The sequence below is a fragment of the Schistocerca piceifrons genome, chromosome 2, assembly GCF_021461385.2.
Source record: "Schistocerca piceifrons isolate TAMUIC-IGC-003096 chromosome 2, iqSchPice1.1, whole genome shotgun sequence".
NCBI lineage: Eukaryota > Metazoa > Arthropoda > Insecta > Orthoptera > Acrididae > Schistocerca > Schistocerca piceifrons.
Genome location: NC_060139.1, coordinates 381,719,105 through 381,745,607, shown reverse-complemented (window position 1 = coordinate 381,745,607; position 26,503 = coordinate 381,719,105). Strand labels below are relative to the sequence as shown.

Below are 26,503 nucleotides of genomic sequence, written 5' to 3'. Positions count from 1 at the left end.
TTTCAACCACTGTTCTTAATTTTATATTTCTAGTTTGTTCTTCATATTCCTACCAGTTTGTAAGACTCATAGGTACTCCTCTTTTTGGGGTGAGATTTTTTCTGCATCAGTGGGGTGAATTTAATTATTATTATTAAAAATGAGCTGGATGAAGACTACACAAAGTTATTAAAGACTTTAGCTGTCTGTTCTCTGTGTTCATATTTCTCTTTATTTGTGCAGTTTTTCCCCACACTTCAAAACTATTTACCGCAGACTTCTGTAGTTTCTGCATATTAATTTGACATCATCATCATATTATTATTATTATATTATTAAGAGAATGATAATTATTCAAAATATTAATAAAAATTATTATCACAATTAAGAATTAAAGTAAAAAACTTAATACTGATGCTATGAATGACATGAGAGTGGTGTTTACTGGTCAACTGGCACAATAGTTGTAGCTAGGATGGTGGTCAACAATGATAGAATCAGTCACAGTGTGACTCAGTCAGTCACATTATGTAAAAGTTGAGAACCCGGAAGTAAAAAATACAAAGATTCTGATAGGAGAAAAAAATACTTTTGAAGTTGTAGATTGGAAAAGATGTAAGGCATAGAAAATGGAAAAGTAACAGTTGTGAAACCTGGAGATACAACTGTATCTTTAAGTTTATGTCACTGTCAGTCTTCTGTTAGCTGTTTATGCTTCATTGGCTGGTAATTATATGCTCCCTTGTCATATATATTGGCAGTGTTATTATTATTATTATTATTATTATTGTTACTACTACTACTACAACCACTACCACTATTGCTATTATGTTGATGTTAAAAGTCTTTTCATTGGTGGTTATAGTACCAGTTGGTTAGAATTAAAATGCAGCTACTTATAGTGGTCCACTGTGGGTCATATTTGTCATATGGAAGTGAAACTTGGTAGATGTTCTAATGCATTAATGCAGAACCAGTTTGTACTAGAAAAAATTAATTCCAATTTTGGCCACCAGATGGAAATCTGGTGCTGTGAATGCAAGAACAACATATAGAAAAGTTTCCATATATAATAGACTACAATGGGACATGAGTGATTAGTACTGGGGCTGTCAATCATATGATGTGCAGTGCCAGATTTGGATCTGATAGCCAAAATTGGGACTAAAGTTTTGCAGTGCCAATCAGTTCTGCATTAATACATTAGCATATCTGCCAAGTTTTACTGTTGTATGATAATTACAGCCCACAGAGTAGCTGCACTTCAATTATCACCCAATACAACAGCTGTATAGTGTACACAGAATAATGTGGCTGGTAGATGCACAGTCAGCAGGGCTAGTGTGGAGAGAGTGATAGTGGTGGGGGTTGCGAGCAGGCAGTCAGCATGCTGTAGGGGAAATGCCAAACACTGGAGGGGAAATGCCATTCTAAAGTAAAATCTGCACTTATATTTTTTGTAAATATTAAGTGAAGCCTTCCCATGCCCACACTAGCATGGCGACCATCCAAAAAGATCTACTGTCATCTCTGCTTTGGTTAATATCTAGAAAGAAATCCACTGAAAATGCAACAAAAGCAGTTATTTATTTTCAACTGACTTGTTAACCATTTGAAACTTACAGAGCAGCATCATGACTGGCAAATTTCAGTGAAACCTACACTTTACTTGTTGGCATCTTAAAATTTGCTTCTTTTGCCAAAACACAACATAGCTTACACAGTGTTACCTTACTAACATGTTGTACAGATGCGGTCACAAGAGAATTCTGAAATGGTGGCTTATTAAGTTTATTAAGTAAGGAACTGAGCATCAGCAAGGTCAATAGCTACTGAGAATGAACATCCTCTGTTCAAAAATAAATGTGTAAAGTCTTCTCTGATGTTGTTCCAAAATCCACAGCGTTTTTTCTTTCACCAGTTTTCGATAGCCCTTAAAAGTTACATTCTTTTGTCAAGAAAGTCTGTAGTTAGTGGAATAATATGGTAGATAATGAAGTTTTGCATAATAATCATATGGCAAAATACCCTCCTCATTGTGTGCTATCATTTGTCAAGATCTTGTTTTAATATCACAATTAATTTATGAAATATTCTGAGGAATGTTGTAGAAATTGCTTTATATTGCTGACATACATGTTCACAAATGTGTGTGCAACAGAAGGTAATTTTTTTTAAGCTGGTGACAGACAGTGACCTCTACCCAAGTCTAAAGAAAAATTCAATATGTTAAATAACTTTCATATGCAGTAGCATATAATGTAATATGCCCGAATTGCAAAATCACAGTGATCCCTATTTCTCATTGCAAACTTTTTCAAATTTCACACTCTGTCTTATTCGAATGCAAAGATCACACCTATGATCATTAATAAAATGATGAACACTTCACCTTGAACCTCATACATAAAGCTGTAAGTTATGCAAACATGTAACTTTTTTCCAAATAGTTTCTGTAAAATCATTGAGAAAGATTACAGGGCATGCACCTCAATTCTGTCATCATAGCACATTGTCAGTCAGCTGAAAGGAGGCAAGCAATGCCAGCCTCCCCTTCTGAACAAACAAATGAACTTGCCCAGTGCTTTGGACGAAAACTGGTCACTGCACATGTGCTGCTGTATCTTGCATTATGGATCTTTTTTCTGATGCCTTTAATCCAGTGTCAAATCAATGAAATTTCTCCAGTATTAATTAACATTTAATAAATAAATCACTAGAATGTAATTTTATGTTATTTGTTCTGCAGCACTGACAGCTTGATACAAAGAACTATACGGCTGAGGTTTTCAAAGTGCACTGTTTTGACAGTAGCCCATCGTCTGAATACGATCATGGATTCTGACAAAGTGTTGGTGATGGATGCTGGTCGTGTGGTGGTAAGTGCTTTTCTTTCATTCCTTTTTTTTTTTTTTTTTAATGAGTCTGTTGTTTGTAAATTTTGAATCCTCTCTCTGAATGATATTTCTAACCTGTTAATTTATTGTCAAAAGACATCTTCTTCAAATAAAGTACTTAAATTCTATTTTGAAACAGTAAAAATAAAATCTTTTCATATGCATATTATAAGATTATTCTTCTGTCAAGACATCATGAACTTCATTTATGATTTCTCTTGAAGAAACTTGAGATGGACATTTGGAAAGCACCAAATACACAGTTCTTGATTAGCATTAATCCATCTACATGATGTATCTGCAATATTAGTTGTAGTTGGTTTTGTTAGTTCTGCCACTTTATACATCTGTAGATTGCTCTATCAAGAATATGGTATTACGGACTAAGAATAAATATCACAGTTAATGTACACAGACATCTTCATGCTTACAGACTAGGATAGACAGGTAGGCAGCCATGGCCTATTACTAAGAACCAAATCAGGATGGTTGTATATGGTTTAGAGCCTTCATCCATCTCCCTCCCCAAGTACAAAGTCTTTCTGTTATTGGTACAACAGCCTCATTTGCATTATCCTTAATGTAATGTTGTTTTGTTTGTATGTGCATGCAAAGGAGTTGTTTCATAATGTAAAAGACTAGTGCTACATTGTTTCTCAAAATGAATTGCTGCACATTTTACACTCATTATCAACTGACAGCACCTTGCCTGAAAAACAGTCATCATTCCTTCATAAAGAGAAAGACTTTGAGCTCGGAAAGAGGATCATATGGTGGTATTATCCATTATAGAGCTTTAGTATCAGGTTTTTCAGAAAAACAAGAAAGTTTTTACACTCAAGCACCAAAGAAACTGGCACAAGTATGTGTATTCAAATACAGAGATATGTAAATGGGCAGAATACAGCACTGTGATCAGCAACACCTATATAAGACAACAAGTGTCTGGCACAGTTGTTAGATCGCTTATTGCTGCTACAATGGCAGGTTATCAAGATTTAAATGAGTTGAATGTGGTGTTATAATTGGCACATGAACAATGGGACACAGCATCTCCAGGGTAGCAATGAAGTGGGGATCTTCCCGTACGACCATTTCATGACTGTACAATGAATATCAGGGATCCAGTAAAACATTAAATCTCTGGCATCACTGTGGCTGGAAAAAGATCCTGCAAGAACAGGACCACCAATAACTGAAGAGAATCGTTTAATGTGACAGAAGTGCAACCCTTCTGCAAATTAGTGCAGATTTCAATGCTGGACCATCAACAAGTGTCAGCCTGTGAACCATTCAATGGAACATCATCAACATGGGCTTTCAGAGCCAAAGGCTCACTCGTGTACCCTACGTGACTGCATGACACAAAGCTTTATAAAGCTTTATGTCTTGCCTGGGCCCATCAACGCCAACATTGGGCTATTGATGACATGTACATATTGCCTGGTTGGGTATGGAGAGAACCTCATAAATCCATGGACCCTGCATGTCACCAGGGGACTGTTCAAGCTGGTGGAGGCTCTGTAGTGATGTGGGGCATGTGCAGTTGGAGTAACATGGGACCCCTGAGTAGATACAACTCTGTCAGGTGACATGTATGTAAGCATCCTGTCTGATCACCTGCATCCATTCATGTCCACTGAGCATTCCGACAGTCTTGGGCAATTCCAGCAGGACAATGCGATACCCCACACACCCAGAATTGCTACAGAGTGGCTCCAGGAACACTCTTCTGAGTTTAAACACTTCTGCTGGCCACCAAATTCCCCAGACATGAACATTATTCAGCATATCTGGGCTGCCTTGCAACATACTGTTCAGAAGAGATCTCCACTCCCTCGTACTCTTACGTATTTATGGACAGCCCAGAAGGACTCATGGTGTCAATAACCTCCAGCACTAGTTCAGACATTATTTGAGCCCATGCCACATCATGTTGTGGCATTTCTGCGTGCTCACAGCGGCCCTACACTGTATTAGGCAGGTGTACCAGTTTCTCTGGCCCTTCAGTGTAATTCAAAAGTGTGTTGTGAAATGTGCAGAGATGTTTAAGTGTTATTTACTTATGTCACCTTTTCTGCCAAACCTGTACAGTGTTTTATCTAAGTAACCTTTCATTGTATAGAATGTAATACTTAACAGATACTTTCTGCCTATCTTTTTAAATAATATTATTTTGGCAATCTCTTTAGGCAATTTATTTTACAATTTTATTCTTTGGTAGAAAATACTGTTATAGCATTTATGTTTATTCTTTCTTGGTAAATGTAAGTTCAGTCTAGACCTCCATCCACGGTCATGGACCGGTCATAGATCTTTTCTGTAGTTTGAAAACTACACTACTGGTGATCTGAATTTAAAATAAAAGTATCTGATGTTTCAACTACGACACACAACTTCTAAGTGGTGAATGAACTCAATCTAAAATTTATCACCATAATGTACGTATAATCCCTGCATAATAAGATTGACCACAATTAATGTACTATTGACACATAATAGGGAGTATGTTATGTATTCCACCAACCTACCAGCCTTAAATCAAATGAATGTCAAAAGGGACTATGAAACTGAAGCTAAAAATTATAAGTTCATCTTGGTTATTACTACAAGTTTGCTACAGTTTACCAATCACTATATGGAAACTTTGAATGTTTTTTTAATAAATTGGTGTCATTGCTAAACAAATTAATAAAGTGAAATGTGATTTGATAATTTGTGGATACTTTAACATTAATTTTATTACAAAAATTAGCAACAGGTAGGCCATTTTGAACCTCACTACAGTTTAAATGCTGAAGTAAATGCTGCTACCCAAATAACAGACACTCATAAATGAGCTTTAGATCAGTTTCTAGTCAAGGAAAATTTATACAGCATTTCACTAAAGATTTTCAGTGTGGCCTTTAGAGATCATCTAGCTCAAATACTAAGCTTGAAAACAAGAGGCAGTATTGGAAAGAACATGTCTTCAAAAACCATGTGTAAATTCTGTAGTCAGGATACCATAAAATATTTCAACAGCTTACTAAATGAAGAATAGTGGTCTCAGGTTTATAAAATTAATGATCTAAATGAAAAAGTTTAATACTTTTATTGATCTGTTAACCCATCACTTCCAAAGTGGATTTCCACAGAAAACTGTGACTATTAGATGTAATTCTAGAACAAACAGTTGGATCAAAAGGGGAATAAGGGTTTCATCTCAGAAGAAGAGACAACAACATAAAATTTGTAATGAATAATTCCTCATGTGAATAACATGTATATTTTAAAAATATTCCAGAATACTAAGAAAAGTAATAAGATTAGTAAAAATAGTGCATAATGATAAACACATATATATGATGTAAGATACACTTGGACCTCAGCCACAATCGGACACTGAACTAAACCCAATGGTGACAAGTCATAATTCATGCTGGACCGGGACTCGAACCTGAATTTCTCTCTCTGCATGAGCAGTCCCCTTAACCACTTGGACCATCTGAGCAAGCTTCCCATCCAACGCAAATTCTCAACTTATCTCCCATACATATAATAGTATAAGTGCCTTCTAAGAACAATGACACCATCATTGTGGATGTATACTATGGACGAACTTTTGAGGGAATCAGGTGAAGCTGCAAGCAATGAGGATAATCGACACTGGGTGCTACATGTGCAGAGTGTGACAATTTGAGAATTTTGGGTGGGTGGGAAGCTTGTGGTGATAGCTGTATCAGTTAAGGTGATTGCTCACATTAAGTGGAGAATCTAGGGTTGAGTCCTGGTCTGCCACAAATTTTCACTTGCCACCAATGGAGTCATTTAAATGGCCAATTGTGGCTGAGGTCGGAGTTCCTCTTATGTCATGTACAATTTATATATGGCCATTTTAGCTGAGGTCTGAGTTCCTCTTACATCAAGTATATGTATGGACACTGCATCAAAAATGGTGTTTGACACTACACACATATACATTCTGTTGTGACTTGGCAAGACAGCCAAGCCACTATGAGGTAGCCAAAAGGCACGCGTTTAAGCTCACGCAGGCTGGCGTGAGGTCTGGAACAGTTAAAGGAGTTGAGTCTAGTAAAAAAAGTACGTAGCTTCTGGAATACTTAACTTTAATCCATAATTGGTGAATATCGGTCTGACGGTACATGCATCACAAGATAAATAGCAATTGAAATGGCGCCTTGCTAGGTCATAGCAAATGACGTAGCTGAAGGCTATGCTAACTATCATCTCGGCAAATGAGAGCTTAATTTGTCAGTAAACCATCGCTAGAAAAGTCGGCTGTACAACTGGGGCGAGTGCTAGGAAGTCTCTCTAGACCTGCCGTGTGGCGGCGCTCGGTCTGCAATCACTGACAGTGGCGACACGCGGGTCCGACGTATACTAACGGACCGCGGCCGATTTAAAGGCTACCACCTAGCAAGTGTGGTGTCTGGCGGTGACACCACACATTCTCAAAATGAAGTGAAGCCCATGTGGAGTGTTCTAAAAAAAAAAGAAAATGGGGAAAAACAGAGCATCATGTAAAAATATAACACTGCCACAAGAAAACCATGTGTAACAAATGAGGTTGTTGCCACAGTATCCTGTGAAGACTGTAGGTTATGGTTTCATTGGGGCGAATGTAACAGTGAGGAAATGGGGGTAGATAATGAGGCTCTTCCATGGCAACGTAGGTTATGTAGAAAGGACAGAAAAATCGCTGAACAGGAGGCAAAAATTTGTGCCCCTAAGGCTGAATTAGAAAGTGTGAATTTGGAATTATGTAGGTTAAGGGGGGAAAAGGAGACAGGGTGCCAGGAAAAGGTAGCAAGCAAAGGTCAGAAAAAGGGAAATTGTTGAAACAACTATAGAAATTCAGTTAGTAAATCAGTTTGGCTTGCTATCTGAAGTAGCGGAGGAAGGGCATCATCCAGATGGAGTTGAATGTAGGTTGAAGCAGAATATTAATCAATTCAGAATAGGGAAAGAAGAATTCTGCTTCTAGGTAGCAGACATGGAAGGGGCTTTAGGCCAGCAGCATCAGGTGAAATTAGGTGCTGGGATCCAGCTTTGTGAAACCAAGTGCCAACCTTAGTCAGGTGAGAGAAAACTTAGGTCAGCTATGCAGGGAATTTGAGAAGGAAGACCAGGTAATTATAGTTAGGGTAGCAGGAAATAGCCTGGCTATGAATCCAAGATATAATATTTGCGAGTGACCAAACTGGGTACACAAATGTGGGGTTTGTAGAGGTCTTTCAGCACCATGATTGGCCGTGGGTAAACACTGCTGTAAGGCATGTTAACCCTGAGCTGAACAGGATGGTCCAGACACTGGCAAAATCTCACATAGATGTTGTTCCAGTTCATGCTGTTGGAAGGTGGGGATACACTGCACACGGCCTGCACCTATATAGGAAGGGGGAAGATAAGTTATCTCCTTTATTAGCATATAATGTAAGGGGGGCTACAGTCCTACAAGGGATGAGCCCTGTGATTAATGGGACCAGGCAGACAGTTTTTTAGGTTAAAGCCAAAGTCTAGACAGACAACAATCAAGAAAAATAGAATAAAAGAGCTTCATGTACAGTAAACAGGGATAAAGCTAAGGCTAATATCAATTTCCTTCATCAAAATATCAGGGGAATAAAAAATAAAATAGATGAGCTGTTAGTATGTTCAGCTGATCTCAAAAATAAGAATGAGACTGATATACTTCATCTGTCTGAATGTCATTTAACTGTGGGGATGGAAACTGTCAGTATAAATGGGTACAATAGATACAATAGAGCATCTTGCACTTGCAGATCTAGCATGGATAAAGGAGGAGTTGCCATTTATACAAAACAAGGGTATAAATGTAAAACTGTAGAAGTAAGTAAAATTTGTGTCAATCAGCACTTTGAAGTTTGTGAATGTGAACTACAGCTAGGTAATGTAATGTCAGTATTGGCAACAGTATACAGGGCCCCATTAGGAGATTGGGAGCTATTCATAAAAGAGTTTGATTCCCTATTATGCTGCCTATCAGACAAAAAGAAGAAGTTATTAATCTGTGGTGATTTCCATGCTTTATAAGCAATTCTTTAGATTAGGTTACTTTTTCGTTCCATAGATTCGTGCTGAGGAGATCATTGTGGATGTGGAACATGTCAATTTTTTTTAATTTTTTATTTTTTATTAAACTGAAATAACAATACTGATAGTATGAGTATATACAATACATCATTTTTTTAAGCTGAAATAACAATACTAATAGTATGAGTATATACAATACATCATACGTTTCGTCTATGGAGTAGAAGCAGTTGGTCACTAGTAAGTCTTTCAGGCTCCTTTTAAACTGATCTTTATTTGTAACTAAATGTTTTATGTTTGCTGTCAAATTATTGAAGATGAGTGTTCCTGAGTAGTGGACCCCTTTTTGAACTAAAGTAAGTGCTTTTAAGTCCTTGTGCAGATCATTTTTGTTCCTGGTATTGTATGTATGAACTGAGCTGTTTGTTGGAAAAAGAGATATATTATTTAGGACAAATTTCATTAAGTAGTAAATATACTGAGAGGCAGTAGTTAGTATACCCAGTTCTTTGAAGAGGTTTCTACAGGTCGTCCATGAATTTGCTCTACAAATTATATGTATTACATGCTTCTGGACTTTGAAAACTTTTGTTTGACTTGAAGAGTTACCCCAAAAAAATTATACCACATGACATTATGGAATGAAAGTAGGAAAAGTATACAAGCTTTTTCATTTTTATGTCGCCTATGTCTTCTAACACTCGAATTGCAAATAGAGATTTGTTAAGACGTTTCTGCAGTTCTGTGGTGTACTCCTCCCAACTGAATTTATTATCAGGTTCTAATAGGAAAAGTGAACTAGAAGTGTTATTAATGGCATATAACTTCAGATCAGTGGTCAAGACAGTAGCACTCTAATAGATAATGTATTTGTACAGCAAGAGAATGTAAAAGTAACACATGCTTTCCCTGCGATAAATGGATTATCAGACCATGATGCACAATTGATTAACTTACAAAACCTAGCAAGGTGTACAGTTCAAAAACCATTAAGTAAAAGTGAGGTTGCTCAACCCAGCAGTCAAAGAAAGTGTGCCATTTAAGGGAATGAGGTAGATAATAAAAAATTTAAGCTGAAAAAAAAACTTGATTCCTATGTGCATTTCTAATGCACCTAACACTTTTGACAGCATAATGGTTACCATGAAGCTGATCAGTGTAACACGTAACTAACTACCTAACATGTGTTGCAAATAATATGGTAAAGTCAGATATAAATAAGAACATACAAATATAAGGTCAATGTACATCTCCATGTCACACAAGATGAAGTAGGAAAAGTAATACAAGGACTAAAAAAATCCAACTCTGCAGGCATTGATAATTCCTCTGCAATAGTCTTAAATAAGAGTACTCTAAACGTAATAAAACTGCTTACATACTTATTTAAATGCTTACTTCAACCAGGCACTTCCACTGACTTGTTATCTAAATTAAATCCAATAAATAAAAAGGTGGGAGAGATAATGCAGATATCTACAGGCTCATCAAAACTGTCTTTTGCATTTCAAAACTAACAGATAAAATTATCCCTTAATTGGTATCATACAATTTTGTAAATTAACTGGTATCATGTTGTCTGTTAGAATCCAGAAGTTTCCTATTGTTTTATACACTATTGCCTTAACTTACTAATTGTTCAGGTATTACGTGTGCAAGCTTTCAGAACCAGGTTTTCAAATCTTGTCTGTTACAGTCCCCTACAATCAGTCTCTCCTTCTCATCCCCTCTGGTAACTCCCCTTGACCTGCGGTTCTGAGTGACTTTTCTGAACTCTACCCATTTTCCTAAACCCCACCAGTCCTTTCCCTCCACCTTTCTTTCTTCTCCTTCAACCCTTCTGCCAGAAGATGGTGCCACTGACTCAAAAGCTTGCATACATAATTAATGAACAACACAGACATTTGTGTGTGAACTGTACACTAAGCCTGACAGACAAGGAACAGGATTCACCTGGAGTACTTACCTAATGAAAGCTTTTAGCATGATAGATCATAGGATCCTGCTGTCAGAACTTAAAAAGTATGGTATTCAAGGTCTGTCCAGCAGTTGAGTCAGTTCCTTCTTGAACAATCATAAGCAAACAATTAATATCAAGCACACTGCCATCCTAAAACTATTTCTGAATACTTGTCAGAGTATAATCTAATTAAATATGGTGTACACAAGTACCAGTAACGGGACCACTTTTATAAATAATTGATCAAAGCTTCAATGTAGATTCCCATAAAATGAACATATTTGCAGATGACAGCACAATTGTGTTAAAATGGGAAAGAAGGAACAGTTGAGGCAATGAACAGTCACAAAACAACTTAGCAACTGGGAACAGAATAATCAGTTTTTAATAAATGGTTGAAAATACTACCACACTAAAATTTCACAATCCTCCGAGCAAGGACATCCCGTTTCTCTCTGTCAGCAATGAACCAATTGATAACAGTACAGAAACCAACTTCTTAGGGTTATGGCTGTGAACAGTATAAAATGTAATAAGCATATGGAATATCTTAACACAAAATTGAGCAAGGCCTGCTACTGTATTTGCTCACTAAAATTCTGCTGTGCTGAGAAAACAGTAAAGAGTGCATATCATGCATACTTCCTTTCTCACCTTCAATATGGAGTCACATTTTAATGGAGTCACATTTTAGGAAAACTCAAATGACTATCAGTGCATCCAAACAGAAAAAACCCATTAGAATCATATTTGGATGCAAATCTAGAGGCTCCTGTAAAGGTTTGTTTAAGATTTCTGGTATCCCTCCTATACCATGAATCTATATTACGGAAACCATTACATTCAATAAAATGACAGTTGATTACTTGCTGTAAAAATAAAAGCAAATACTGAGGAAGAAAGCTTGGGAAATTTTTAAAATTATTTTCACAGTATCACTGCATTTACTCCATTGAGGAGTATTTAAATGTATAAATCATGTTGTTTAAATATTTAAATGTACAAAATATGTTACATAAATATTTAAATGTATGAAGTGTGTTATTCATAATTTTGAATATGTATCCATAGAAATCATTTTCACTTGTACACATATAAACTAACTTGTCCAACATCTTATGCAGCAGCTGCTTTTGTAGACTTCTTCATCAGTAGCACTACATCCCTTGGTGAGTCTTGGCTTCTTCAACAATCTTCCTCCGCATTGCTTGGTTGTTTGCTGCCCTTTTTCCACCCCCAGGCTCCCATAATGGTGAGATTCACTATTACATCATCAATCCATCTTCTTCTACAGCTCCCTTTTTGTCTAGCTGAATGGATTACACCTTTCATCATTTTCTTTGGAATTCTCCTCTGTCATTTTCTGCACATGCCCTAGCCATCGTATTTGCTGTGATGTCACAAATTTTACTACATCCCTACCTTGTATTAACACTTATAATTCAGTGTTGTGGTGTATTCTCCAGCCTTCTTCCTCCCTTATTGGACCATAGATTTTGTGTAGTATTTTCCACTCAAAGGTTCTTAGTGCATTTTCGTCATGCTCTGTCAACATCCATATCTCTGACTCTTTGTGACAACTTGGCAGACTAGGGAGTTATATATTAGCAGTTTTGTTTTTCTTGTGACAAGGCTATTTCTGAAAAGTTGCATATTTGCAAAGTAATCTCTGGTTCCTGCTTTCATTCTTTTCTTTATCATCTTTACAATACTGTTGTAGACTACAGGACCAATAAAAATACAATAAAATACATTTTGTGTTTTGTAGAGATTGGTCTCCAATAGTGTACTGCATAAATTAATGGCAGTATAGTGCTGTTACTTCTAATTTACCAAAATCTGTATCTTCACATTGTGACACACTCATGTACTACTTTTATACAAGATAGCTTTAGACTGGAGTTATGATGTCGAAACTAGACACAAAGAATGAAACATCTATATCAATAATAAAACCGTAAAACCATTGTGTTTGTCTGTTTGAACAAGTTGATCTCCAAAACCACTAGATAAATTTTCATAGGGTTTTCGAATTTAACTTGAGTGTAGCTTGGTGCAATATAAAGGCTTTATTTAATCAAAATCATGACAATAAAAGAAAAGATATTTTAATTTAAAATTTTATCTAACATCATCTGCTCAGCTTAGTAGTTGAGATGTTTCATTATTACAGTAGAGTACATCAAAGAACCAGTAGATGGCATTGTTAGTGTTTGTTAGCTGATGACAAATGTATTTTTAGAAGTTTACATCAGTGACAGAATTAAGGTTGCAATCTTGTCTTTATGAATTCAGGCTAATGGTGGATTTACTTGACTAGGATTTATTGATTTTGCTTTGTGTGTTAAAAACTTAATGACATTGCTTGGCTTCTTTTGATAGGTTTTATTTATATTCTTTGCTAGGAAAAATGTATTTATTAAGTTGGTTTTTTGATTTGAGTGCCTACTTTGTACATTTTTATTTCATTTCATTTATGAATAAAAATGCCTAGAAAACAATGAAATGGTCAAGTCTTTCTAAATACAACAAAAAGACTAAGAGACTGAGAACTATGCAGTCTCAAGAATCCAGTGAAGGCATGAGTTGAGACTTTTTATGACTTGAGAACATCAGGCTTTACTTGTCTCCAACATAACATCATAGAAGTGGAAGGGCAGACACAGCATGTTGTGGATGTGTACCTTAGTGTTTGTTTGCTTTATCCACAGCCAGCTCTACTTGTCTCTCTCTCTCTCTCTCTCATGTAGGTGAAGTAAACATGCTCTTCAATCATATCCCCAAGAAGCTTTATAAACCAAAAATAAATTTCATGTGTGTAAAGTCTCAGGCACAGATATAAATAAATACCTGGGCAATGCCACATTTCTCAGATAATAAATAAATAAATAAATAAAATTAATGCAAATTTAAGAAAAATGTGGATTGCTACTCACCATATAGTTGAGATGTTGAGTCACAGAGAGGCATAACAAAAAGATTTCTAAACAAGTAAGCTTCCACCTAAAGGCCTTCTTCTAAAGTAGACAACACACACACACACACACACACACACACACACACACACACACACACACACACACCGCCAAGGCCAGACTGCAAGCAGCTGCACATGATGGGAGCAGTCTGGGTGATGGGGAGGGGGAGGGTGGGGGGAGGGGGGTAAGGAGGAGGCTGGGGCAGGGATAGAAGGATAGGGGTTGGGGGTGGTAAAGTGCTGCTTGTGGGAGCATATTGGGACGTGGTGGAGAGAGGATAGGGCAGCTAGGTGCAGTCAGGAGGTTAGACCTGCACCACCCTGTTATCCCTCTCCCTCCCCATCCCAACCTCCTCCTTACCCCATCATGTTGTAGTTGCTTTCAATCTCATCTTGGCAGCCAGAAACAGTGGTTGTAAGTATTAGAGCTGTGTTTGCATGAATGCGTGTGTGTTTTCTACTTTAGAAGGTCTTCTGGCTCGAAGCTTACTTGTTTCACAGTCTTTTTCTTGTGTCTGTTTATGATTCAGCATCTCCACTATATGGTGAATAGCAATCTATCCTTTTTTTTAAATTGTCAGTATTCCATACCGGACTTTCCCATTTGGCTGCCCCATTTGGTTTTGGATCCTCTATCAGCTTCCTGTGACACTGTGATTCATGGATTTCAGTCTGTATCTGGACTGTAGGTTTCTGGCATTAAGATCAAGTTCATATCTTGTCTGCTTGATCTTAATGCCAGAAACTTGTTTGATTCATCTATTTTTGTCATCAATTTTGTCAGCATTCTCTTGGGAGTTGGTGGATGTAGCTATGGGAGCATAACAGCATACTAGTTTGTGCAAGACAACATCTAAGCAATGTAACAAGTTTGATCGTTTATCTCACGGAAGAACTGACATGGAGAATGATAAGGCCCACAGAACAGTTGTTAATCTCTCCAAACAAGAACCAGATGATGGTTCTATAGCTCAATTTTTCAGCAGTCCCACAACATCTGCCAATTTTGGAGATTATTAGTGGAATAGAGTAGTGCATTTGGCATCTCTTGCACAACACAGCTGAGGATGTTAGACTAACCGCCAGCCAAATACTGTTGAAAGCTAAGCCACCAAAATCAACTATTAGCCGGGAGGAACAACATGGCTTATGCTTATTGCATGAGAACAAAGACTTGGTTATCTTGTCAGCTGACAAAGGAAATACCACCGTTGCTCTGAAAACTGAAGACTATCACCTGAAGGTGCTACATTTATTAGAAGATGACACATACTGGAAGCTTAGTCATGATTTGACACAGGCCATAGTATGAAAGACAGGGAAGTTATTAAAGGAATCTGGTTTACCAGATGAAGTGGTCAAGAAATTAATACCTCTCGCCACCAGACCTCCCAGGCATAAGGGACTGCTGAAGATACATGAGGAACATGTTCCTCATAGGCCCAGTGTTAGTGCAATCAGCTCACTCACCTACAGACTGGCAAAACATCTTGCAGGATTATTAGTGCCAAAACTGGGCCATTGTGAATACCATGTTGTATACTCGCAGACATTTGTTGAAATGCTCAAGAAAATGAAAATAGGTTGACACGATGTAATGCTTAGTCTGTAAGTGGTGTCACTTTTTATGAGAATGCCAGTACAAGACAGCTGGATATTTTGATCCAACAGTTTCCACTGGACATCACCAAATTGTTCTGTTATGTTCTAATGACAACATGTTTCTCGTACTGCAACAAGTTTTATGAAATGATGGGTGGTACAGCAATGAGCTCACCACCATCTCCTGCAGTCATGAATTTCTTCATGGAGCACTTTGAGGAGCAGGCTCTGAACTCTGCAGTATTGTGTCCATCTTGCTTCCTTAGGTATGTCAATGACACCTTCCTGATATAGCCTCATGGTGAAAATACACTGCAGCAATTTGTGGATCACATGAATGGTATCCATCCCAACATTACATTTACCATCAAGATGGAGAAAGAGGGCAAGCTACTGTTCTTAGACGTTTTAGCTAAGTGGAAGGCAGGAGGCTGGCTTGGTTGTTCAGTGTACAGAAAACTAATGCACACTGATTGATATTTGAGTGCCAGTAGTTTTCACCACCATGTACACAAGAGAGCGGTCCTGAAAACGTTAACACACAGAGCCAAAGTTATTTCTGATGATGACCACCTACAGTCAGAATTGCAGCACTTGAGGCACATGTTCAAGGAGAATGGCTGCAACAAAAGAGACACTGCAGATGCTTTCAGGTGTCACTGAAGAAGGATGCCTTGTAAATCAACAGAAGAAGCCAAGCTGGCAGATTTCCCACCATACTGTGGGACATCAAGCAGCAAGTTAGGATGTGTACTGCATGAACATGGATTGAGACCAGTGTTCTGGCTCGCCCCCAAGATAAAAGACATGTTGCGCCTTGTTAAAGATGTCATAACTCTTCATGCGCCCAGTGTGTATAGTGTCCCTTTCGAGTGTGGGAGGAGGAGGAGGTGGAGAGAGAGAGAGACAGAGAGAGAGAGAAAGAAAGCAAACGCAGAGATTACTCAGTGTTTTGTTGTTTCCTTTTCTCCACACGTCTCTTTCTCCTCTTGATTGAACTACCTAGTAAGCTTAGAAAAAGTATTAGCATCAGTGATTTGGGTTTTCTTTTATCAGCAGTTACTAATGAACAATCATCTTAGCTTCACAGAGTATGAGTCTTATGGGTCTTCATTTTTGTCTTTCATTATTTTGAATTTTGTTGTTACAGAGTACTGAATTTAATGCACAAGAAAACAATTAACTTCATTGTCTTCCTTTTATATTAAAGCTGTTAAGTTGATAGATATAAATAAGGTATATTTTAAATATCCTTTGCAGGAATTTGGCCACCCATACTCATTGCTCCAGAATAAAGAAGGATATTTTTACAAAATGGTGGAACAGACTGGAAGCTCTATGTCAGAGAAACTTAGGAGTATTGCTGAAGAGGTAAGCACAATGAATTATTCTTTGTTATTTAGAAATTTTCAATTAATTGAGTTTGCAATTTTATGTTTGTAAATGTACATAGTTCTATGAATTAACACAGTTGTTGCATTATTTTTGGGTTGGTACATAAGTTAGTAGTGTTTTTCATAAGTTTAATAAATGAACACATACACATAACAAAGACTTTAGTCATCAATAACATATTTTCCTTCATTATTTACAACTGCTGCCAATGTTGGGGTAACTTTTGAATACTGCAACTTACAAATAAAGTGGTTTTGAGGTGAAGAAATCATCAAGCCACTTTTGGAGTGGACTTTCATCCAGAAAGGAAGTTGCTCTTGAAGGTTGCTAAGCAGAGAGTGGAAAAGATCCAAATCTAAGGGTGCAAGATCAGGTGAATAAGATGTGTGTGGAATGACTTCTCAACCCAAGTCCTGAGAAGTCTTTTTTGTCATTCTAGCAGAATGGAGATGGGCATTCTCATGGATTAACATCACTTCATGCAGTCTTCCTGGTCATTGTTCTTGGCTTGTAATTGCAAGACATATCAGCTGTTGGCAGTAAATGTCAGCAGTGATGGTTATACTTCAGGGGAGCAACTCATAGTACACCACACTATTGCTGTTCCACCAGATGCATAACATTATCTTTTGTGGATGTGCGCAGATCTTTGTTTGGTGGGAGGGAGGGTTGCTGCTTTGTTTGGGCTCAACAATTCCTTTCTCTTCCTTGTTGTTGTTGTTGTTGTCTTCAGTCCAGAGACTGGTTTGATGCAGCTCTCCATGCTACTCTATCCTGTGCAAGCTTCTTCATCTCCCAGTACCTACTGCAACCTACATCCTTCTGAATCTGTTTAGTGTATTCATCTCTTGGTCTCCCTCTACAATTTTTACCCTCCACACTGCCCTACAATACTAATTGGTGATCCCTTGATGCCTCAAAATATGTCCTATCAAGTGATCCCTTCTTCTAGTCAAGTTGTGCCACAAATTTCTCTTCTCCCCAATTCTGTTCAATACCTCCTCATTAGTTATGTGATCTACCCATCTAATCTTCAGCATTCTTGTGCAGCACCACATTTCTAAAGCTTCTATTCTCTTCGTGTCTAAACTATTTATCATCCACATTCCACTTCCGTACATGGCTACACTCCATACAAATACTTTCAGAAATGACTTCCTGACACTTAAATCTATACTCGATGTTAACAAATTTCTGTTCTTCAGAAACACTTTCCTTGCCATTGCAAGTCTACATTTTATATCTTCTCTACTTTGACCATCATCAGTTGTTTTGCTCCCCAAATAGAAAAACTCATTTACCACTTTAAGCATCTCTTTTCCTTATCTAATTCCCTTAGCATCACCCGATTAATTCGACTACATTCCATTATCCTTGTTTTGCTTTTGTTGATATCCTTATGATATCATAAAGACATCATTACTCATCACCAGTAACAATACAGGATGGGAATGGTTGGTGTTGTTCATGAGCCAGTTGACGACTAGCAGGCACGCTGACCACCTGCAGATTTTTTTGTCTGCAAATTTTTGAACACTACCCACTGCATGCAAATGCTGCGCAATGGGGGAATAATTACAGTTCATGACATTTGCTAGTTCTCAAGTGCACTGCTGTGCATCATTGTGGATTAATGCATTTAAATGATTTCATCAAACCCCTAAGGTATTCCTGAACATGGAGAGTCTTTAATTTCAAAACGATCCTCCTTAAAATTAGAAAATCAGTATCTTGCCATGCTCTGTCCAGTGGCATTATCCCCATATATGGTGCAAATGTTCCTGGCTGCCTCCACTTCTGTCTCCCCTCTACTGAACTCAAACAGAAGAATGTGTTGGAAATGTTCCGATTTTTCCACTTGGCACTCCATTTCCTAGCATCCACAGCTCCACTCCCTGTCTCCAAATAACAAAATGACAGTATGTAAACTAAAATAGCAACAGTCAAATACAATTAAAAATGTCAATCAGTAAATAAACCCATAACAACCAGAATACCAACATGCAAAACAAAAATGCTACGAACTTATGTACCAACCTAATACATAAAATAATCTTCATTCTATGCTTTGTAAGTTTAAATATTCTTCATGACTATATTTCCTGTTTATTTTATCTTAAAATATACTATTGCAATATTTTGTACCTCTAACTACCTGGTGTGGGCATTACTTTCTCTAATGTACATTGGAAGTCGACACTTATTTTTAAAGTGGTTTATTCTCAGTCAATTCTTGTGAAAACTGTTTCTGAGTAAGCCACTAGTTAGTTACAGTATGGTATGCCATAAAATTTTGTAGGAAAACTGCTGTGGTAAAGATGTATAGGGTTGTGTCTCTTGTACACAGTAACTTTCATTGTATAATGACCAGGAGATACCACCTTGTGGATTTTCTGGATGAATATATATAAATGCTTTGCTGCTGTTAGTGAAGGAAGCAAGACTTTCTCTTTGTGTTTTTGTTAAGACATATCAACAGCAGTGCAGTGCCTGTTTGGGTTGAAGCTGTTGTCAAACTAATTCGTGTGATATATTTATAAGAGAAACAAGATGCTCAAATCTGTGTAACACTCTGAATGGTAACAAGAGCTCACAGTAATGTAAGTGGGCAGAAAACAAAGCCAATTGCTTGTGGTTGTGGCTTCTGATGATGCCTACTGAAACCTATCACAACATTAATTAGGTCGGAAGATGTAGACATGTACTACATTTTTGTATTTCATGTGTGATTTTTGATACAAACAGTTAATGATAGCTGATCTGCTAACTACATGAGCCATTCACTCCTGCATCAGTATTACTTAATTTTACATTTGATAAAGAGAATGTGAGTTATTATCAAAACTCTGAATTAGAAGCTTGAACTAATACATCAACGGCAATAGAAAGATGAAGGTTATTGTGGAAGACTTGTGACTTCAACTTGTTACTTTAAAATATGGTCTTACACACAAAATATATACATATGATGTGGCATTAGCTGCAAGCAGGGAAAATGTGAGTGATTTCTGTTTTAATTCAAGTGGGCTCCACTGTAAACTGAATTACTAAATTCTGTAGATACTTAGATGCAATACCACTACATGCTTAGCCTAATCCCTCAGCACCTGGTGCCTGTTATGCTTTTAAGATTTGCTGCTATTTAGTTTTTTTTTTTTAAAGTATGCCCTGAAAACTATGACAAGTGAACTTTCTACGTGGTTACTTCCACAGTACAAAATATCTGTTTCCACATACACAATAAAGGTATATCTGTCCTGACAGATACAGATGAAGTAATGCTGGCTTTAGGAGCTTTTACAAAGAAGGCCATTACAGATTGATCACAAGTTTGGGTTTTACCTGAATGGGGAATCAAACAATCCTTCTAAAAGAAGTATCATATAATTCTCCTCAACAGATTATAGGAAACTAACGAATATTTCTTTTTTCATGAGAAAGTGGGAGAGTTGCCACTCCTTTGGGTACTGGTATTTTGTATTGAAATCAAACATCAACAGTTGCCCATCATATTTTAGGTTTAGTCACAAAAACCATTTTTGGCTCAATTACGAGTCGTTCTCCAGTTATTTACTGCTTATTCCAAGGAAACATTTTTGCTGGAGGTGAAAATCAGGCTTGTTGTATAAACTTGCACATCATATATGTGACAATGCTGCATTTCATTTCAGTTTCTATGAAAAACCTATACCTGTATGGCCTGACAAGGATTCAACCCTTACTTCTTCCTAATTCAAGTCCATTGTATAATTTCCACACCACTCACTGCAGTCATATCTTTTATATTCAGTTCTTTGCCTCCTTTGTATAACATGTTTTCTTAAGTTAAAGTGACCTAACTCTTCTGCTAAAACAGCTCTTTATTCAGCAAGCTTAAAAAAATTTAGTTCCTCTCCCTCTATGTTTACTTTGCTATACTTCTATAATTTTTGGTGAGTATTCTCACTTTGTTTTACTATGTTTATTTTTCAGTTTTTATCTTTAACTTAATGTTCTTCTTTGTAATTAGCCTTTCATTTATTCTTTCAGTGTTACAGTGAGCAGTGTCACCTTTGAGACTACATTGCTGTGAAGTACAACAATAGAACAAAATACCTCAACTTAGGGTCTTCTACTTGGCTCTTATATCTGAATATTGCCAAAGTTTACAGTGAGCTGTTTTAAAGTTCACTGTTATACTTATGTGTTATACACATCCAGTTACTTTAATTCAAACTGCATGGTAGTTTGCATTAATACCGGAATTTGTACATATGAATAAATGTAAATTAATGTATATATTTACTTTTTGTACAATTTTGTGTTAACTGTAAGTAATTTGTACATAGTGGTAATGTAAAAAGCTAAAATGTCAAATAAAGAGATTGATTTTATAAATGTCTTGCTTTACTTGGAGGTCATGACAAAATTAGAAAAAAGGGAAAGTAAAATATCTGAAACATAGTTACATGTGCCAGAAATTTTGCATTTATCTTATTCAGAAAAGTTGCTTGTTCTGCATTCAACCACAGCTTAAGAAATTACTGAGGCCATTTTCACCTGTAATTGGCCTCTTTCTACTCGTTTCTGTAAGTTTTCAATAATTTTTGTTGTTTCAAAACAAAATCTATTTTGTATGAGATGTTTGCTTTGATGTGTGTGATGCATTAAATCAAGTTATTGAAGCATCAGGGCTATATCTTTATACCTGTTGTTGGATTTATTGTAATGTGTCAGACAATTCCTTCAAAGCGAAACTGACAATTAAAATTACCCATATTAAACAACTGAAAATCCAGGATGGAATAATGTCAGTATTTGAAAAGTTAGATAGTTACCCACAGTATAAAGGATATGTTAGTTGAAGACAGGCACAACAAAAAGACTGCTGAATATGTCAGCTTTCAGCCAAAAGGCCCTCTTCTAAAGTAGACAACATACACACATTCATACAAGCACAACTTACATGATCACTTCCTCTGGCCTCTGAGACCATACTCTACCAAATGCACATTATGGGAGTTGTAGTCTGGATTGTGGGGGTAAGGACAAGGCTAGAGGAGGGAGGGGAAGGATAATGTGGTAGAGATGGAGGATGGAAAAGTGCTGCTTGTGGGAACATGCAGATAAAGTTGGGTTGTTAGATGGGAGGCAGGGGGGTTGGAAAGGAAAGAAGTGGAGGAGGAAAGAAAGGACACTGTGGGTGCTTTGGTGGAACAGAAGACTGTATGGTGCTGGCTTATGAGCAGGGAAGGGGATGGGTGAGTGAAAGACAGAGACTAACAAAGATTGAGGCCAGGAGGGTTATGGGAACATAGGATACTTATTGCAGGGAGAGTTCACTCCCATTAAGTTCAGAAAAGCCTGTGTTGGTAGGTAGGATCCAGATGGTGCAGGCTGTGAAGGAGTCATTGGAGTGAAGAACATCGTGTTGGGCAGCACGCTCAACAACTGGGGATCCAGCTGTCTCTTGGTCAGAGTTTGTCAGTGCACATTCCTGCTGACAGACAGGTTGTTGGTTGTCATGCCTATGTAGAACACAGCACAGTGGTTCAAGCTAAGCTTGCAGATCACATTACTGCTTCCACAGGTAGCCATGCCTTTAATGGAATAGGTGATGCTTGTGACAGGACTGGAATTGGTCATTGTGGGAGGATGTATGGGACATGTCTTGCACTTAGGTCTGTTACAGGGATATGAGCAGTAAGGGAAGGCAATGGGAACAGGGGTGGAGTAGATATGGACAAGGATGTTGCCTAGGATTGTTGGATGACGGAATATCAGTGTGGAAGGAGTGGGAGGGATAGTGGGTAGTATATTCCTCATTTCAGGGTACTATGGGAGGTAGTCAAAACCCTGGCAGAAATGTGACTCAATTGCTCCAGTCATGGGTGGTACTGTCACAAGGAGACTGCTCCTTTGTGGCCATATGGTGGGACTCTGGGAAGTGTTTGTTGGTTGAAGAGATAATTCACAAGAGATCTATTCTTGTACAAGGTTGGAAGAGTGATTTTGGTCTGTGAAGGCCTCAGGAAGACACTTAGTATTTTTGGAGAGTGATTGCTTGTCACTAGAAATGTGACATCTGTGGGTGGCTAAACTGTATAGTAGTGGTTTCTAGGTGTAGAATAGGTGGCAGCTGTCGAAGTGGAGATATTTGTTTGTAGGTAGTGGCTTCAAAGGTGAAGTAATTGTGGGTGAGGGTATAGTTGGTCTTGGTGACCAGAAAGGACTTGCAGGTTTGGAATCAGTTGGGCATTGGAAGAGGTAATGTTCAATAGCAGCAAGACCGAGGGCATTAGGGATATTAGTGTAAATGGAGTTGACATCAATAGTAATGAGCAGGGTGCTGTGTGCTATACGAAGAGGACCTGTGGAGAATCAGTTGAGGAAATGGTTGCCGTCTTTTATGTGGAAGGTTAGTTTACAGCTAATAGGCTGAAGGTATAGTTCTACAAGAGCAGGGATTTTCTCAGTGAGGGGCACAGTAACTGGCTATAATGGGGCATGCTGGGTAGCTGAGTTTATGGATGAAAGTAAGCATGTAGAAGGTAAGCATGTGGGAAGTGTTAGGAGTGAGGAGAGAGACAGACTCCGGAAAGATGTTCTGGGATGGGGCTAAGGATTTGAGGAGAGATTGGAGATCCTGTTGGTTTTCTGGAGTGGGGTCTCTGTGGCAGGGGCTGTAAGTGGAAGAATCTGACAGCTGGCGGAGTCCTTCTGCAAGGTACTCCTTGCAGTTTTAGATCACAATGGTGGAGCTTTGTCAGTAGGTAGGATTTTAAGGTCAGGATCAGTTTTTTGGTTTGTGTAATGCAGTCTGTCCCACAGATGTAAGGTTAGCTTACATCTTGAGGGGTGTGGGGAATGATGATGAGGCAAGGTTAGAGGTTAGGAAATTCTGGAAAGTTAACAGGGGGTGATTTATTTGGGGGCCATGGGTGTGGATCGTGATTGGCAGGGCTACCTTTGAATGCATTCATGTGATGTACAAGCTTAGCTGAAACCACTATGCTGCATTCTACATTGGCATGACAACCAACAACCTGTCAGTCCACAAGTGGCCACTGACAAACTATAACTAAGAGGCAGCTGGACCCCTCCAGATGCTGGGCATGCTGCCCAACACAATGTTTTTCACTTCAATAACTGTTTCACAGCCTGTGCCCTCTGTATCCTTCCTGCCAAAACTAGCTTATCTGAACTGTCCAGGTGGGAACTCTCCCTGCAATATATGCTACATTCTCACAATGCCCCTGGCCTCAACCTTTGGTAGTTCCTGTCCTTCACCCACCTATCCCTTTCCTTTCTTCCACTCCAGAACTATACAGCCTTCTGTTCCACCAATGCACCCACTGTCTCCTTTTCCCCCTCCTCTATTTCTCTCCTTATACCCCCCCCCCCCCCCTTCTAACTTCTTGACAGTACGTACATGCTCCCACAAGCAGCACTTACCATCCCCCACCTCTGCCCTGCTATCTCTACCCATTCCCACTCTAGCTTCCTCCTTACTCCTATCATCCAGTCCACTTCTCCCATCATGTGTACTTGCTTGCAGGATGGACTCTGTGGCCAGAGACAATGGTCATGTGTGTGTGAGTTATCTACTTTAGAAGAATGTCTTTTGGCCAAAAGCTCACATGTTTAGCAGTCTTGTTTTTTGTGCCTGTCTGCAACTCTACATCTCCTCTATATAGTGAGAGTAGTAATCTATTCTTTTCATAACTATCCACATTAGGTTCTTAAAAATTCCTTTTTAGCACATGCCATTTCTTTGTACATGCTTTCATACGCATATTTTATATACTGCATATAATGAATTAGAGCTATTTTTACAGAGTTGAAATCAATAAAGGCTTAATTTGAAGACTGAAATAAGAAGATATGCCTGACAGAAGATATAATACTTTATGAATGGTTTTTATTCTCAGAAAAGTGTGACTGTTATAAATTTATTGCATGGTGAAATGTTGGCTGAGTTGCTTAGACTGTTCTCCACATTTGTTAGTGGGGAGTGTCCGGGGCACATGTCGCATTCTAGATGCATTAATCTTGCACAGGCATGTGATTATCTGTCTGAGTGGGCTTACATAAGCCTTGTTTATCATAGGGCACTAGTGCAGCTTGCTGTTTCAACAGGGCTACAGTTCCAGGTACAGTAATCTCTTTAAAAGTAATCACACAAAGACAACCAAAAAATATTCTTTAAATTACCCACTTCATCTACATCTACATCTACGTGATTAATCTGCTATTCACAATAAAGTGCCTGGCAGAGGGTTCAATGAACCACCTTCAAGCTGTCTCTCTACGTTTCACTCTCGAACGGTGCGCGGAAACAACGAGCACTTACATTTTTTTGTGGGAGCCTGATTTCTCTTATTTTATGATGATCATTTCTCCCTATGTAGGTGGGTGCCAACAGAATGTTTTTGCAGTTGGACTAGAAAACTGGTGATTGAAATATCATGAGAAAATCCCGTCACAACAAAAAAATGGCTTTGTTTTAATGATTGCCACTCCAATTCACATATCATGTCTGTGGCACTATCTCCCATATTTTGCAATAATACAAAACAAGCTGCCCTTCTTTGTACGTTTTCAATGTCATCCATCAGTCCCACCTGATGTGGATCCCACATCACACAGCAATACTCCAGAATAGGGCAGACAAGCGTGGTGTAAGCAGTCTCTTTAGAAGACTTGTCGCACCTTCTAAGTATTCTTCCAGTGAATTGCAGTTTTTGGTTTGCTCCACCCACAATATTATCTATGTGATTGTTCCAATTTAGGTTATTTGTAATTGTAATCTCAAAGTATTTAGTTGAATTTACAGCCTTCAGATTTGTGTGACTTATAGCGGAATCGAAATTTGGTGGATTTCTTTTGGTACTCATGTGAATAAATTCACACTTTTCTTTATTCACGGTCAATTGCCACTTTTCACACCATACAGATATCTTATCTAAATCATTTTGCAACTTGTTTTGGTCATCTGATAACTTTACAAGACTGTAAATGACAGCATCATCTGCAAACAATCTAAGACGTCTACTCAGATTGTCTCCTATGTCGTTAATATAGATAAGGAACAATAGAGGGCCTGTAACACTGCCTAAGGGAATGCCGGATATTACTTGTGTTTTACTCAATGACTTTCCATCTGTTACTACTAACTGTGACCTTTCTGACAGGAAACCATGAATCCAGTCACATAACTGAGGCCGATATTCCATAGGCATGCAGTTTGGTTAGGAGACGCTTATGAGGAATGGTGTTGAAAGCCTTCTGGAAATCTAAAAATATGGAATCAATTTGACATCCCCTGTTGATAGTATTCATTACTTCATGAGTGTAAAGAGCTAGCTGTGTTTCACAAGAATGATATTTTCTGAATCCATGCTGACCATTTGTCAATAAATCATTTTCTTTGAGGTACTTCATACTGTTCGAATACAGTATATGTTCCAAAACCATACTGTAAATCGACATTAACGATATGGGCCTGTAATTCAGCAGATTAATCCTACTTCCCTTTTTGGGTTGTGGTGTGACCTGTGCAATTTTCCAGTCTTTAGGTACAGATCTTTCTGTGAATAAGCAGTTTTATATAACTGCTAAATATGGAGCTATTGTATCAGCATACTCTGAGAGGAA

General features: G+C 38.0%; 1 protein-coding gene across 1 annotated transcript in view; it reads left to right on the top strand.

Annotated features, from left to right (window-relative positions):
- Nucleotides 1-21,215, top strand: part of LOC124775075 (ATP-binding cassette sub-family C member 4-like) — a 305,650-nt gene extending 284,435 nt beyond the window's left edge. Inside the window, exons 23-25 of the mRNA XM_047249879.1 lie at nucleotides 2,729-2,858; nucleotides 16,733-16,843; nucleotides 20,897-21,215. Coding sequence (XP_047105835.1) covers nucleotides 2,729-2,858; nucleotides 16,733-16,843; nucleotides 20,897-20,923 — 268 coding nt within the window. The 3' untranslated portion in view covers nucleotides 20,924-21,215. The remainder of the gene's footprint in view (nucleotides 1-2,728; nucleotides 2,859-16,732; nucleotides 16,844-20,896) is intronic.
- Nucleotides 21,216-26,503: the final 5,288 nt, after the last annotated feature.